This window comes from Talpa occidentalis, unplaced genomic scaffold (assembly GCF_014898055.3).
Source record: "Talpa occidentalis isolate TD23 unplaced genomic scaffold, MPIMG_talOcc4v2.1 talOcc4.9, whole genome shotgun sequence".
NCBI classification, from domain to species: domain Eukaryota; kingdom Metazoa; phylum Chordata; class Mammalia; order Eulipotyphla; family Talpidae; genus Talpa; species Talpa occidentalis.
This window is the reverse complement of record NW_023605305.1, coordinates 112,629,369-112,643,454: the sequence shown is the minus strand read 5'-3', so window position 1 is coordinate 112,643,454 and position 14,086 is coordinate 112,629,369. Positions and strand designations below refer to the sequence as shown.

Sequence of the window (14,086 nt, the reverse complement as noted above, 5' to 3'; positions counted from 1 at the left end):
AAATGAGCAGAAGATCTGAGTAGACACTTCTCTAAAGAAGGTCTAGATGGCCAACAAGGACATGGATGAATGCTCAACATCACTTAAAAGAGAAACTCAAATCCAAACCACAGAGGCACGACCTCGCTCCTGTGAGAATGACCTATATCAAAATCTGGAAACCACAAATGATGGAGAAGCTGTGGAGGAAAAGAAACACTCATTGCTGGGGGGAATGAACCCCATAGGGTGCAGCCCCTATGGGAAATGGTGTGGAAATGCCTTTAAGAATCTAAAACTATTTCTCAGTATTCTAAGTATTTATCTGAAGAATATGAAATTATGAATACAAAAGAAGCATGCACCTCTCCTCATTACCCACCTGCAAATGACTGAATAAAGAAATGGTGGGGGATACATTCAATGAGATACTGCTTGGCTAGATGAAATAGTGCCCTTTGGAACAACATGGATGGACCTTGAGACGATTGTGCTCAGTGAAATAAGTCAGAAAGTGAGAAACAATTACTAGGTAGCCTCACTCTTTTGTGGAATGTAAATAACCAAAGAAAACAAACTGATGAAAATAATTCTTAGCCTATTGAAAAAATAGGGTGGTTGTCAGAGGGGAGGGGGTGAAGGGATGGGGGACACCACTTGACTGTGTGGTGGCCTGGAGTGTCAATAGAGGTTGAGTGAGGCCCATGCACCTGTCAGACTGGGACGCCATAATCATGTCTTTAGAATGATTTGTAAGCCAGTGGTAAATCAAAATCTGACTTAAAAATTTCTTTTAATTAAAAATAAAGGGCCTCCCCTGGTGGCACAGTGGTTGAGCGCTGGGCTACGAGGCTGCCCGCAGCCTCTGCAGCGCCAGTTCAATCCCCGGCCATCGGCGAGGGTCCCACAAAAAAAAAAAAAAAAAAAAAGTATGCCATAAACATAAGTCCAAAAGAAGGAACAGTGAATTCCTGTGGAGTTTGGAAATGAGAGACAGGGAGAAGTCACAGGAATGAAGACTGATGGAGCTAGTGCTGCCACCTCCTGCTCCTTGCACAGAGAAAACCGGCAGTCGAGCTAATCTCCCTTGAGAGGGTGTGAGGCCACCGAGGGTGTTCAGTATTCCAGCAGCCAAGGGCTTCAACCCGGGTGCATGCTCTCGCTCTAGCTCTCGGTCTCTCTCTCTCTCTCTCTCTTTCACACACACACACACACACACACACACACACACACACACACATCAAAATGCATTTTCATGCCCAGTACTTGATAAATATCTTTAAACTGTTAAGTCTTTCCAAAGATGGAGGGAGACTGGTATGGGGGTGGGGAACCTCATACATTGCAAAGAAGAACACAAACCTTAGAAGTCATTGGACCACTGTCCAAGATCTCACTTGGTAATACTTGTTTTTCGTTTCCTAGATTCCCAGCCCGATATAACTTCAAAACAGGAAGCCTCAGACACACCAAATCTTCCAGAAGATGCTAGCAAGGTTATCAGCAAGGCCACCAGCCAGGACCACACTGAAGACTCTACCAAGCCTAGGAGAGGTATGGCGGTCACTGCTCTTGTCTCGTTGTCCCGAGTGAACATTGAGCATTTGTGCAGTCTGGGAGGTGGCCCGGAGGGTGGGGGTATGTTTGCCAGTTACAGCCAAAATTCTGGAGTATCACAGACCCTGGAACCTTGGAACTTTGTAAGGCTTCTTAGCCCCTAAAAATATTTCAAAAAATATTTGAGGTTGAAGGAAATAAAAGGCAAACACGTTTTTTAGGTTTGTTATTTTATTTTGTGCACCCCAAATTAAGAGGCAGTCAGTTATTTTACCAACAAAGTGAGTTTATATGGAAACAATAACAAACTTTTGAGCAGCTAGTGATTTCATAGCAGAACTGAAATTGGCATCTATTTTTCAGTAATATTTTGGCCTGCAGGTGCAAGAAAAGAAACAGAAGATGTAGTCTCTGTCTCACACAGCACATCCTCTTTATGGGTTGCAGAAGCTGGAGCAGAGATAATACAGAATAAGACCTAATTCAACTAAATATGATTGGTCAAAAAAAAGGAAAAGTAGTACTTTAAATTGTGTAGATAAATGTGCACCCATTGATCCCTGGGGCCATATTCCAAATTGAGAGCTTGATGAGAATCTTCTGGTGTGTCCCAGTTACCTCTTATAGGGTAACCACAGGGTTACCCCACACCACAGGGGTGTGGATAAATGAAGAGACTCATCTACATAAGGCTTTTGCCTTCCTTATTTTAAATATTTTCTCTCTTATAGGATTTATTTAGTGGATGACTTTGATGCCTGTGTGAGCCAGTCCTTGTTCTAGGCATGAAAACATAGCAGTAAAAATGCCAAAGTCTTATAGAGATGTATGTACTGTGGGGAGACCTAGACAATAAATAAGTAAAGAGTGGATTAATTTAGGTTTTAATCCATGTTATCACATTAATAATACATTATAATGTTTGAGCGTGTCTTGGGACAGGACAGCATCCCATTGGGGCATTAAAGGTCCCTCTGTGAAGGGACAATCACACCAAGACAAGAACAAGAATGAGCAGCCATGCAAAGACTGGGGCAGAGGAATATTTTAGGTAGTGGGAAGAAGAAGTATGAGTAGAAAAGAAAAGGCACATTACTAGAAGTTAAATGTGTGAATTCAAGTCTGCGTACCCTCAGCTTTCAAGAATTGGTTTTCAAGTTTGTCTTTGACCATCTGTTTGGTTTCCTCTATTCCATATATAAGTGACACTACGCTGAAGACACATCCAAGTTCAACTCATCAAAGGCAGAATCGCTGGACTTTTCAGAATCTTGTAGAATCTTTTCTTTGTCTATTTCTTTTTTTTAGTGATGCTAGTAGTCCCTGCTCTGCCCATCTCTCTGGGTTGTTGCTAGAACCAACACTAGGTAAAACCTCTTTGCAAAATGTAAAGATACAAAACTAGAATTAACAAAAGCCTTCCTTCCTTTAAATAAGATTTTTAAAAGGGAAAGAACAGCTTCCCAAACTGGCTTAGGTTCTTTTATGTATTCCATTCCGGTCTTCCCTCAAATGTCTTTGAATAAAATGTCCATATGGCATAATTGAAACTTTCTAACAGAACCAGAACCTTTTGAGCCGCTGAAAATCCCAACCCAGTCGTTGCTGCAGGATGTTACAGGACAAGCAAGGAAAGAGAAAGTGAAATTACCTCACTATTTGCTGAGTTCCAAACCCAGGTCTCGACCTCTGGCAAAGGTAAGAAGGACATGGGACAAATTCCCCACAGCCAAATCAGTGTGTATTGTGGTCCTGACTCTTTGACATTGATTCTGGCCATGGTTTGCTGCTATTTGATGTATAGTCTGTCCAACCATGACCGCCTTGAAGTCCCACTGAAATAAACTAAAACAGGGCTTTGCTAGAATCTACTAGGCTCATGTAAGGAATTTTATGAGTCAGCTGTTAAACCATCTGTAACTAATAATTAGCCATGTTGGGCGTATTTACACCACAGGAATCGGCAAATGCTACTTTATCAAAGTTCTTCTCGGGGAGCCAGCTGGCCCACCTCTGGCCACCTTTCTCATGGCTTAGGATAAAATTCACACCACTCAGCAATGGCGTGACCCCATTTGCTTCCTTCTTCCCCTTACCTTGCCCCAGACTCACTCTAGACTTCAGCTATTGTGGGTTTCTCTTCATTCTTTCAAAGCCCCAAACTCCTTCTTTCTCAGAGCCTGTAAGATTAGCACTGCTCCTCAGCTCTGTTGGGAAGCCTGCCTTGAGCCCACTAGTCAAGAGCTCACAGTGATGCTTTGAAACTGTCACTGCACATCATGCTCATGGCCTTCACAGAATGATCTGCAATGTATGCTTCTCAAATTTTAATGTGCATGTGTATTACTTAGGGATCTTGTTAAATACAGATTCTGCCTCACTGAGTCGCCTGTGGGGCCTGAGATTCTGCCATTTCCAGCAGCTCCCAGGTGAGGTCAGAGCTGCCTGTGTGAGAAATAACACAGGGGGGAGGGCAGTGTTTCTTCCAGTGACAGTGGCAACACTTGAGAACTTTTATATATGTGCAGACACGGGCACTACCCCAGGCCCACTGACTGAGAAACTGAAGATGGAGTCAGCAATTTGGGGTTAACAAGTCTTCCAGGTGATTCTGATGGCAGCTGAAGTATGATGATCATTCATACAGAGGAAAGGGCACAAATCTTAAATCAGGAAAATTGGAGTTTGAAACTCTACCACTTACCTCTTAAGCAAATTATCTAGCGTTCCAATTCTGGACTTGAACTTCCTTCTCCTTAAAACAAAGCCTGAGGCATTTGCTTACAGTGCTGTTGCAAGGACTACATGAGACCTTAAAGGGTTATTTCCTCCCAAGACACACAGCTTTTTTCCTCCGGTGAGAGTCTGTTTCTTCTTTTGGAAATGCCTAATCGAACCATTTTATTTTATTACTTTTTCTTTCATGCAAAGGTGCACAATCCAGTTGGAGGCAGAGTGAAAACATCGTCTGTTGAAGCTGCCACCATGAATAAACCAGACTCATCCCCTTTCGGATTCCACCTGCTCCCCTCATCAGTGAAGTTTGGGATGCTCGAAGAAGGACAAACCTATACGGCCACTGTGAAGCTCAAGAATGTTGGGGTGGACTTCTGCAGGTGAGCGAGGCCCCCAGTGTCTGCTCAGGTCACCCCTCCCTCTCTGCAGTTCACCTTTGGCTATACCGGTGAACGTTGATTGCACTGAGCTGTGATTATACCTTGAATCCTGAGTCTTCACATCATTGTGTCCTTTCATTTATTCCTGAGCAAGTCAGTATTAGCCAAGCTTCCACTCTGTAAGGGGCACTTATTGCCCTCCACCCCCATCAATCATGAGTCATCCTTTGGTAGAAACAACTCAAGGTCTGAGCTGCAGTAATGAAAAATGAAGTCGCACAAGTGCTACAATAACTAAAACACAGAACCTGGGACTCTCTCAGAAACCACCACTGACCCTCATGACAGCTGACCTTTGTTTGCACTTTATGAGCAAAACGTGAATTTAATTACATTAGTTCTACATCATCGAGGCAAAAGGAAAATAAAAGTTTTAATCATTTGACTTTGAAAATCTGACTTGGAATCAGTGACAAATACCTGTGCTCCCAGTCTAGACACCCTGTTGAAAGTATACCCTGACATTCAGGGGCAAGAGAGAGCCTGTCCTCCACTGCTGGATCAAAACCAGTAGGGTCTTAGAGCTTGTAGAGCTGAGAGACTATCACAAAGGACACATGGGATCACTTGTGTTAAGGTCTTGGAGGCCAGAGCAAGGCCAGACTTCACACCTCCCAGCGCAGGTTCCTGGCAGCTGTCCACCTCCCCGGGGGGAGGGGTTCCCCATCAAGGGTGCATTTGCCTCAGCCTCGGTGTCACCCCGAGGACAGTGGTGAGTCCCCTGAGCATGTTTTTATTCTGGACTCAGGCTTGGCCTCCGGCGGAGCCCCACGCATGGGCCATTTAGAAGGCCTGTGGCCCGTTTGAGTTGAGTCAAATCCCCAATCTCAGGAATCATGTTTTCTTCCTCAGAAACAGCCTGATGAGGGGCACAAGCCACCAGAACAGGCAGTATTGGTTTTTGCGATTTTTGCCAAACAAAGTGGGTGGGGAGCACTAGAGCAGCAACCTCGGCCTCATAAAAGCCACCCAAGCGCGTCCTGCGTGGAGCTGCAGCTGGAGAGGTTGCCCTCCCGGCTGGCTCACTTCAGCCACCGCGGCCCGGGGTCAGCTCAGAGGTGGGCTCGCCGTGGCATTTTAATTTACTCCAGGCCTTTAACCTTCAGCAGCACCCACAAACCACAGGAAGGGAAACCCATCCACAGGCGACACGCGCAAGCCCTGGCTTCTCTGAGCCTTTTCTGTTTCCCTCCTACCAACCCCACCCCACCCCGGCGCGAGGCCGGCTCCCGGGCTGCACTGCCTTCCAAAAGCACCTTTATTCTGCAGCTTTTCTAACACCATGGGTCCCCTGTGAATTTTAACACCGCCCCAATTTTCTAACATCGCAGTAGCTTCGCACGCATGTGTTCCATGATGGCCTCAGTTTATCCCCATCTTCTTGCCTGGCAGGTTTAAGGTGAAGCAGCCCCCACCCAGCACGGGACTGAAAGTGACTTACAAACCTGGGCCGGTAAGTGCTGTGTGCTCACTGTGTGTGTGTGTGTGTGTGTGTGTGCGTGTGTGCACGCGCCTCTGTGACTTTTTCCAGTGAATCGGGTCTTTGAGTCCTTCTATCCCTGCGGTGTAACCGTGTGTGCGTCTGCTTCTTCCAGTGCCCTGCGTAAAAGCTTCCTGCTGTTGGTACAATGTGTGGCTTGAGGTTACTTAATTCATGTAATCACCCTGAAAAAAATCCCGCGTGGAGACAGAGTTAAACTTCCAGTTATGGAAACATTTCTGGAGCTCACATCGCTGGTGCCAAAGCTTTAATTACGTACAGTAGTTTGGAAAACATTTCTAAAAATTAAATATGATGTAATATGCCCTCGGGCAACCAGTTATCTAAAGCTAAACTGCAACAAATCCTTCTGCAAAGTGAAAAATCCTAAAGAAAAATAAGGAATTATCCCATTCTTTAGATTTGATGTAAGCCTGTTCTGTTCTCTTGGTATCTGCCAGAGAATATTATTTAATGACATACTAAGAGCAAGCAGTATATTAAATTCACCAGCTGCTTCATTTCTGCAAGGATCTCTGAAAACATAATTTAAAATCACAACCTGTTTTGAGTTTATCTGATACATTCCCTAAAATGGGATGTCTGGTATAAAATATATGTATTGCCCCTTTAAATTATAACTTGAGAAGTATAACATAAGGTCCGTCTCAAAACAGAACAAAATCATGTTTGTAAATCTGAACATTCATTTCTTGGTCAGTGCATCAGCCTGGTGCCTTGCTGTTGCATGCATTACACCCAACAAGCTTTGGGGTCCTCCCACGTACCCATGATGTGCCAGGCTCCAGGGAGCGTTACAAGTGGGTCAGACTCGTAGGAACTTGAAGAGCTGGGCCTGTAGAGCCCACTCAAGAGACTAGTGACTGAAAGGGTGAGGGGGGAGCCTAGGTAGACACAGGGGTCTTCCCTGTGGATGGGGTACACAGGGTTTGTGGGAACGCTGAGCCAGGCACCTGGTCCCATCACTATCACAGAGCTTTCAGGAGCCTAGAGACCTTGCAGAGGCACAGTCTCGATGCGAGACAGAGCGTCACTGGCATGGCCCAGCAGTCGGTGGCTGACGTGGGGACTGTGCCGCCATGCTGCACAACGTGTTCTTGGCCACTGGGTCCTCTACCTTATTTTTCTCATCTGAGACAGAGGGAGCTTGCATGGATAATTTCTTAGCCTTCCTCCAGCCATAATATCTTATCACCTGCTAAACAGTAGTGTGGACTCCAGCTCCAAAGAGAAATACATTTTGGGATTAGGTCCACTAATCCATGAGCTCCTCTGAAATAATTTATCATTATTGTCCTGGCTCAGGATCGCAGAATCCTCTCAACATAAACCAAAACCAAAAATCAAAGCGAGCTCTTCTTGCACTGTTCTCAGAAGTTAGCGACTCCTTTTCATCTGAAGTAGGGAATATGCCAGAAACCCGCATGACTGCTGGATCGGCCTTTATAGGTCCTAAAAAACCCAGCATGTATTCTTTGAGCTCACTCTACATGCTTAGATTTTTTTCCCCCCATTTTTACTTTTGTCCTTTTTTGATAGTGGTTTTGGCTTGGGTGAAAATATAATCTACAGACTTTTCCACATGTAAATCTAACCACTGTTCGGTTTGGTGAGTTGCCAGCCCTGGATGAATACGCTCAGGGCCCGGTCGCCAGTGGCATGGCAGGACTCCAGGCCCCCGACCCCCATGTCGTCACCCCCACTCTGCTCCCCCCTGTGGGGCTGGGGACCGTGGGCCCGATGCTCAGAAAAGCAGAGGTGTGGAATACCCTCCAGTGCACACACCTTTACAAGCTCAAGGTTGAAAAAAAACGTGGAAAAAGACATTGTTCAGTGCGATTATTTATAAAGCTCTAGCAGAGAAAGAAAAATCCATTTGTGTCTAATTGCTTTCCATGTGGTAGTTTTTGATTTATTTTTTCCAGATAACTGTTCTCAGGTTTGCTTTGTGACCTGCCTCCTGGAGAGGCCGTGTAGGAGCATAAACAGTTCTTTCTTTCCTGGCTCCTGTTCTCTTCAAGGAAGAGGCAAGAAGCCTGTTCCTTGATGTGTTTCTTCTTCCAGGTATATCAGGTTTCTCCTTTGTTGGTACAAATCTGCATGTAGCTTTCAGACCAAAGCAGTCCCGCATGTAGACTTAATTCTGTCTCCCTCTGCTGGCTTTGTCGGGTTATGGACATTGGGGAATAGTGTAAACTGAGGGGCCCGGCAGGGAAGGGGTGGGATTCACCAGGTCTCTGAGAGGCAATTTAAGATTAAATTTATATTTCTCTTAGATGAAATTGATCTTATCTGCAAGGATTCCAATAGATAGAAATTTGCTACTGACATTTGAGAACTAGCACAATTACAGGCATCGTAAGAATTTGCCGTCAGGATACCTCCAGTGCCCTGGCATGTAGGTTCCTTGTGTCTTTTTCTAAATAACCCAGTTTTCTCCTTAAACAATTTATCCTGAGTCCTTGGGATAAATTGAGAGGAATAAATTCATGGAAGACTTTAAATACTTGGCTTAAATTTTATCACATAACCGTCAGACTCATTGAAGATTCCTGCTCCGGTGGGTGATGTAAGCATATCTTTAGAAAAATGGATCCAGAGTTATTGTACAGGCTATGTTAGGAGATAAGAGTGAATGGATCTGCAAATAACCATGGGAAGGTTGCTTCAAGAGGCCGAATGTAAGATCAGAAACTCTAGGGTGCACCAGTAACGATGACAGAGGCACATGGATGAAAGCCGTTTGGCAGGGGAACTGTCAATATATTTATCTCAGTTATTGAGCTCATTACACCCTGAATCACCCATTAACTCAATGGAATTCTCCCTCACAAATCAATGGAGTACTTCTTCTCAATGCTGTTAACAGCTTTTCTTCATTGAGGTCAAATTTATCCATGAGGAAAATGAGTAGAGCGTTTAAGTAACTTGCCCCGTTAGCATGAAAGCCGAGACTTGGACCCAGATAAGTCTGACCCCAGCAGTACGTTGTGTCTTCCAGGTGGCATCTGGTTTGCAGGCGGAGCTGAAAGTGGAGTTATTTGCCATGGCGTTGGGAGAGGATGGCGCCAAGGGATCAGTGCAGATCTCCCACAATATTGAGATTATGACTGAGCATGATGTCCATTTCTTACCTGTGGAAGCAAATATCCTTTTCAGTTTAATTGGAGGAGCCATGTATAGTGCAATCGCAATGTAAGGGCAGGAATAGACACAGTGCAGGTTTCCTACAATCCAGCAGACCGGGTGAAGGAGGAATCAGAGTCCTTAGTGGCTTTTTGCAGGTCTTTTTATTGGGATTTACCCAGTACACGGCAGGTAAGGCTGCTGGGGGGCCGGGAGGCTGGCAGGCCTCCCAGCCTTTAGCAAATCCTCACTCTATCTGGGCTCTCCGGCCTTCTCTCGGCTTCTGCTTCTCTTGCTTCTCTCTCGGCTTCTCTTTTGGCTTCTGCTGACGTCCCCGTGATGCCGCCCTTAAAAGCCCAGTCTCAGCCCAGGTGAATCCCATCTATCTCTGCCCACACCCTACTCCAGGTGCCCGCCATCAGGCACGCATTCAGGACCGCAAGGATCCATCATCTATCCTGATGGCGGGAGGGCAGAACAGCCTGACATTTTCTTTACCCTACACATAAACATTAGTAATCTTGTTCGGCATAGGTGAACATGAAAGTTTGGATGGATAATCACTGAATTAACATACATTTCTTTATGTTGATCTCTTGAATCTAGATATATAGACATGAAGTAATCTATTATATGCCAGGTAAACTCTATGAAATATCAAACCTAGAAATGGAAATTGGACTATCTTCAAAGACTGATATAATCTATAGCAGGAAAAAAGTCCTCACCCTTGATTCCTCTATTATTTTAGCCTCCAAATGACTTGAATTATTTGCGACTTTGTGTTATGGGTTGTATCTATTTGATATTTGAGTTGAGTCTCGTGGAATGCAAAACCTTTTGACGAAAGGAAACAAAATAGAAAGAGTGACCAAGTCCATGGCAATTGATAAGCTCCAGGTTTCTGTGAGGACTAGCAGGGAGGTCAGTATGTGAGAGCTTAGGGAATATTAGGACATACAGAAGGAAAATTGGTAGGAATAAAATCATGGAAGACTTTAAATACTTGGCTTAAATTTTATCACATAACCAGTCAGACTCATTGAAGATTCCTGCTCCAGTGGGTGATGTAAGCATATCTTTAGAAAAATGGATCCAGAGTTATTGTACGGGCTATGTTAGGAGATAAGAGTGAATGGATCTGCAAATAACCATGGGAAGGTTGCTTCAAGAGGCCGAATGTAAGATCAGAAACTCTAGGGTGCACCAGTAACGATGACAGAGGCACATGGATGAAAGCCGTTTGGCAGGGGAACTGTCAATATATTGATGTCAATTATTGAGCTCATTACACCCTGAATCACTGTTATTAACACTTCAGTTTCTCTGTTCTGTTCATAATTACATTTTTTGGGTCATTCACTTTTCTGAATCTTACTGTATCTCTTTGGTTAGCCTTTTTTAATTCTTTGGCTTGCTTTTTTTTAAATTTTTTTATTAGTTATGTTTTTTCTTCAACATAAAATTTTTATAAATTCTGGAAAGTTGGTCTCTCCTTATGATGTTATATTCCCTGGAGATCTCAAGGTGCCACATGTTATATATTCTTTGTCTGCACATTTTGCTGCTTTCGAGTTCTCCGCTTAAAATTATTTGCAGCAATAGGTCAGACAACTAAACTACCTTTACTTCTCCTGTAGGCGGCACTATTTTATTTGATTTTAGGTTTTCTGTTTGTTTTTTAGTTTTCTGTATGTTTATTTTTTGCCTCTGCTGGCTTCCATGGGTACTAAAACCTGTTTTTAAAGTCACTGAGTCACAGGGAATGAGAGAGACCTGGAGGGGACCCAGCTGCTAGTGCAAATGTGCTGGGGAGGGAGAAAGCCCTGACTCATATTTGTGACTCCGGACCTGAGATTTTTGTAGTCTGTGAGCTCCACGTGCTTCACAAGGTCAGCACCTGTCCCAAGGGGTGCGGGAGGGGAAGTGTGGCTCAGCACACTGTCCATTTTTTTTTTTTAAGATTTATTTATGCATAGAAGAAGGGTGTAGGCCAGAGGGGGGCGGGGGGGTGAGAGGATTCACCAGAGACAGAGTGGGGAGCCGAACAGGCAGATCTACTGAAATACTATTGCTGAGGGGAGCAGCGGGGAGACAGGAGAGGTCTGCTGCACCATGTGGGTAGCTCCCTGGCCGGGGATCCAACTCATGCTGCAGTGGCTGGTGAGAGCTTGAGAGCGCTGAGACTTAGCCCCTGTACCACCAGGGAGGCCCCCCACACTTTTCACCAGGGAGCATCTGGCCTGTGGGGAGCATTCCAGCTAATTCTCTGCATCTCTCCCCTTAGTCAAGGGTGTGTGCAGCCACACTCTTTAGCTCTCCCCTCCCCACAGCCCCTACTGAGTCATGGCAGTGACAAGTACAATAGAAGACATGGTAAATAGTAAAGGGGGTGTGATAAGTGTTAAGAAGGAGTGCAATTTGAAATGGGGTGGTTAGGAAAGACCTTTTTTTCCTGAGTATTTATGGCAGACTTCTCCCATAGTCATAGAAGGAAATTAACCAAAGAACCATTTTTTTTACTAATTTATCGTCTTCCCCTGCACACAGGTTATTAGATGCTCTTCCAGTGTACCCAAATTTTGCTGCTGATGCCAGCAATTAAGTCTCTTTGCCTGTGTGCTATCAAGATTTATATTTCCTTTCTTATGGATTAGAGATCACCTAATGAGGGAGAGTTTTATTAAGATCTTATATCTACCCACAATGCCAGCCAAGATAGGTTGCAACCTGTTTCCCAAGATTTATTCCCTTCTCCACCAAGAAGCATGAAATATGGATCTTGATATGTTTTGGGGCCTAGTTATAGTGAGTGATGGTTACTATAGAAAGGGCAATCATAGCCTAGAAACAGACACTAGAAGAAACAGAAGAAATTCTGTGAGGAATATCCATCTTTCATCCCCTAAACCTAAATACATAGTGTCTGCGTTGGACAGAAAAGTACTAAAATTGTCTTAAAACGGTGCTGGGAAAGAGATTCCGATTCTAAAATGTTACCTGGGTTTGTATATACAAATGATATGGTCATGGAAATAATTGCCCTTAATGAATATTTTACCAGTTTTAACAAGCAGGAATTATGCTAAAAGACTGAAAGAATTTCCTCAGGAAACAGAAAATCCCATGATCCAGAGGACTTCCTCTATATTGGGGGCCTTCGTGTCTCGTAAGGTTTCGCACTAGCTCCAGTAAGTAATAATTGGGAATTTTATTTTCATCCATTCAAATTTGAGGCCTTACCTCCTATTTATTTGCCGCTTCTTGTAGCCAAAAACCAGTGAGCCATTGACTTAGCCTGGTAGAATGAAAATGATTGTTTTTAATAACTGTGTAGTAGCCACCCCTTTGCATACATGGTCATATCCTCACACTACCTATGAGATTATTTTTCCCATTTTATAAATAAGGAAACTGAAGGCAGAGACAAGCTCTTAAGTGAATAAGTAAAAATTAACCTACTGCTGCGTGATTCTAAAGTTCATTCTTTTAAGCACTGTTTTCAGTATTGAGCCAACTTTCCAAAGAGCAGAAGGTCAAACATATACCATGATGCCCTTTTGGACTTAAGAAATTGATGAAAACCTGTGGCTTTCAAATGTTCTAGACTTAAAGTCCTCACATAGTCTTAAAAATTGAGAATCCCCAAACCTTTTTTTTTCTTTTTTAAATGTGGGTCATATCTATTGGTTTTTACCAAATTAGAATTAAAACTGGGGAAAATTAAACTTTATGTGAAAATAATGAACCTGGCATATTTGCAAATTTTAAATGTAAAATGTCTGACTTAATATAGACTGCAGTTGAATCCTCAGATCTTTTCTCTATTCAGCATGTCACCAATAGATATAGCCTCTGGAAAACTCCACTGTATGCTCATGAGAAAAGGCAAACATTATCTCATAGACGTTTCACAGGGCTGCTGTTACCAAAACTGTGCTAATTTCTTAGAATACCATAGTCAAGTACCGTAGCCAGCTAGCATAAAAGATATGTTCTTGCAGCTCAGGAGGCCAAAGATCTAAAACCAAGGTGTCAGCAGCGTTGGTCCTTCTGGGGTCTCTGAGGGAAATCTGTCCCCAACTTCTATAGGTGCCAGCAACCCTGGTTTCCTTAGCTTATAGCTGCATCACTTCAATCTCTCCCTCTGTGTCGAGTGGTATTTTCCCCTGTGGATTTCTATGTGTCTGTCTATCCTTGTAACAATCCTACTACTCATTGTATTTAGACTACCCTAATCCTGAATGACTTCATCTTAGCTTGATTGTATCTGTAAGACCATATTTATAATGTCACATTCACAGGTTCCCATAGACATAAATTCTGTGTAGGCAAACCCAATATAATGAACCCCCTGGCCCTCCCAAATTCACATCTATCCCACACACAGAGTACACTCACCCCATCCCAACATTCCAAGTGTTGACCAATTCCAGTCCCAGCTGTCCATACAAAAATCTCATCATATCTCAGTTCAAAAAGGCTTAAATCTCATTATCTAAATCAGAAGTGGGTGAGACTCTACCTATCCTGGTTTTTCCTTCATCTGTTGACCTGTGACACTATACAACCTTGTCAGCTTCCAAATGATATCGGTGGGACGAACATAGGACAGACATTCCGAAGTGAGGAGAAGGAAAGGCGTTAAGGAGTCATTGGTAAAGCAAGTTTGCAAGCCAGCAGGGCACATTTCCAAAGGCTTCGTAGACCTAGAATAATCCTTCAGGGCTTGATCTGCCCTCTGGGC

The 14,086-nt window shown here is 43.8% G+C and overlaps 1 protein-coding gene across 2 annotated transcripts in view; it reads left to right on the top strand.

The window, feature by feature from the left end:
- SPAG17 (sperm associated antigen 17) overlaps positions 1-14,086 on the top strand; it is a 152,678-nt gene that overhangs the window by 129,545 nt on the left and 9,047 nt on the right. For both annotated transcript variants that reach the window (XM_054691767.1, XM_037501174.2), the window contains exons 43-48: positions 1,405-1,533; positions 3,098-3,234; positions 4,468-4,652; positions 6,105-6,165; positions 9,215-9,359; positions 12,401-12,530. In XM_054691767.1, coding sequence (XP_054547742.1) covers positions 1,405-1,533; positions 3,098-3,234; positions 4,468-4,652; positions 6,105-6,165; positions 9,215-9,359; positions 12,401-12,525 — 782 coding nt within the window. In that variant the 3' untranslated portion in view covers positions 12,526-12,530. The remainder of the gene's footprint in view (positions 1-1,404; positions 1,534-3,097; positions 3,235-4,467; positions 4,653-6,104; positions 6,166-9,214; positions 9,360-12,400; positions 12,531-14,086) is intronic.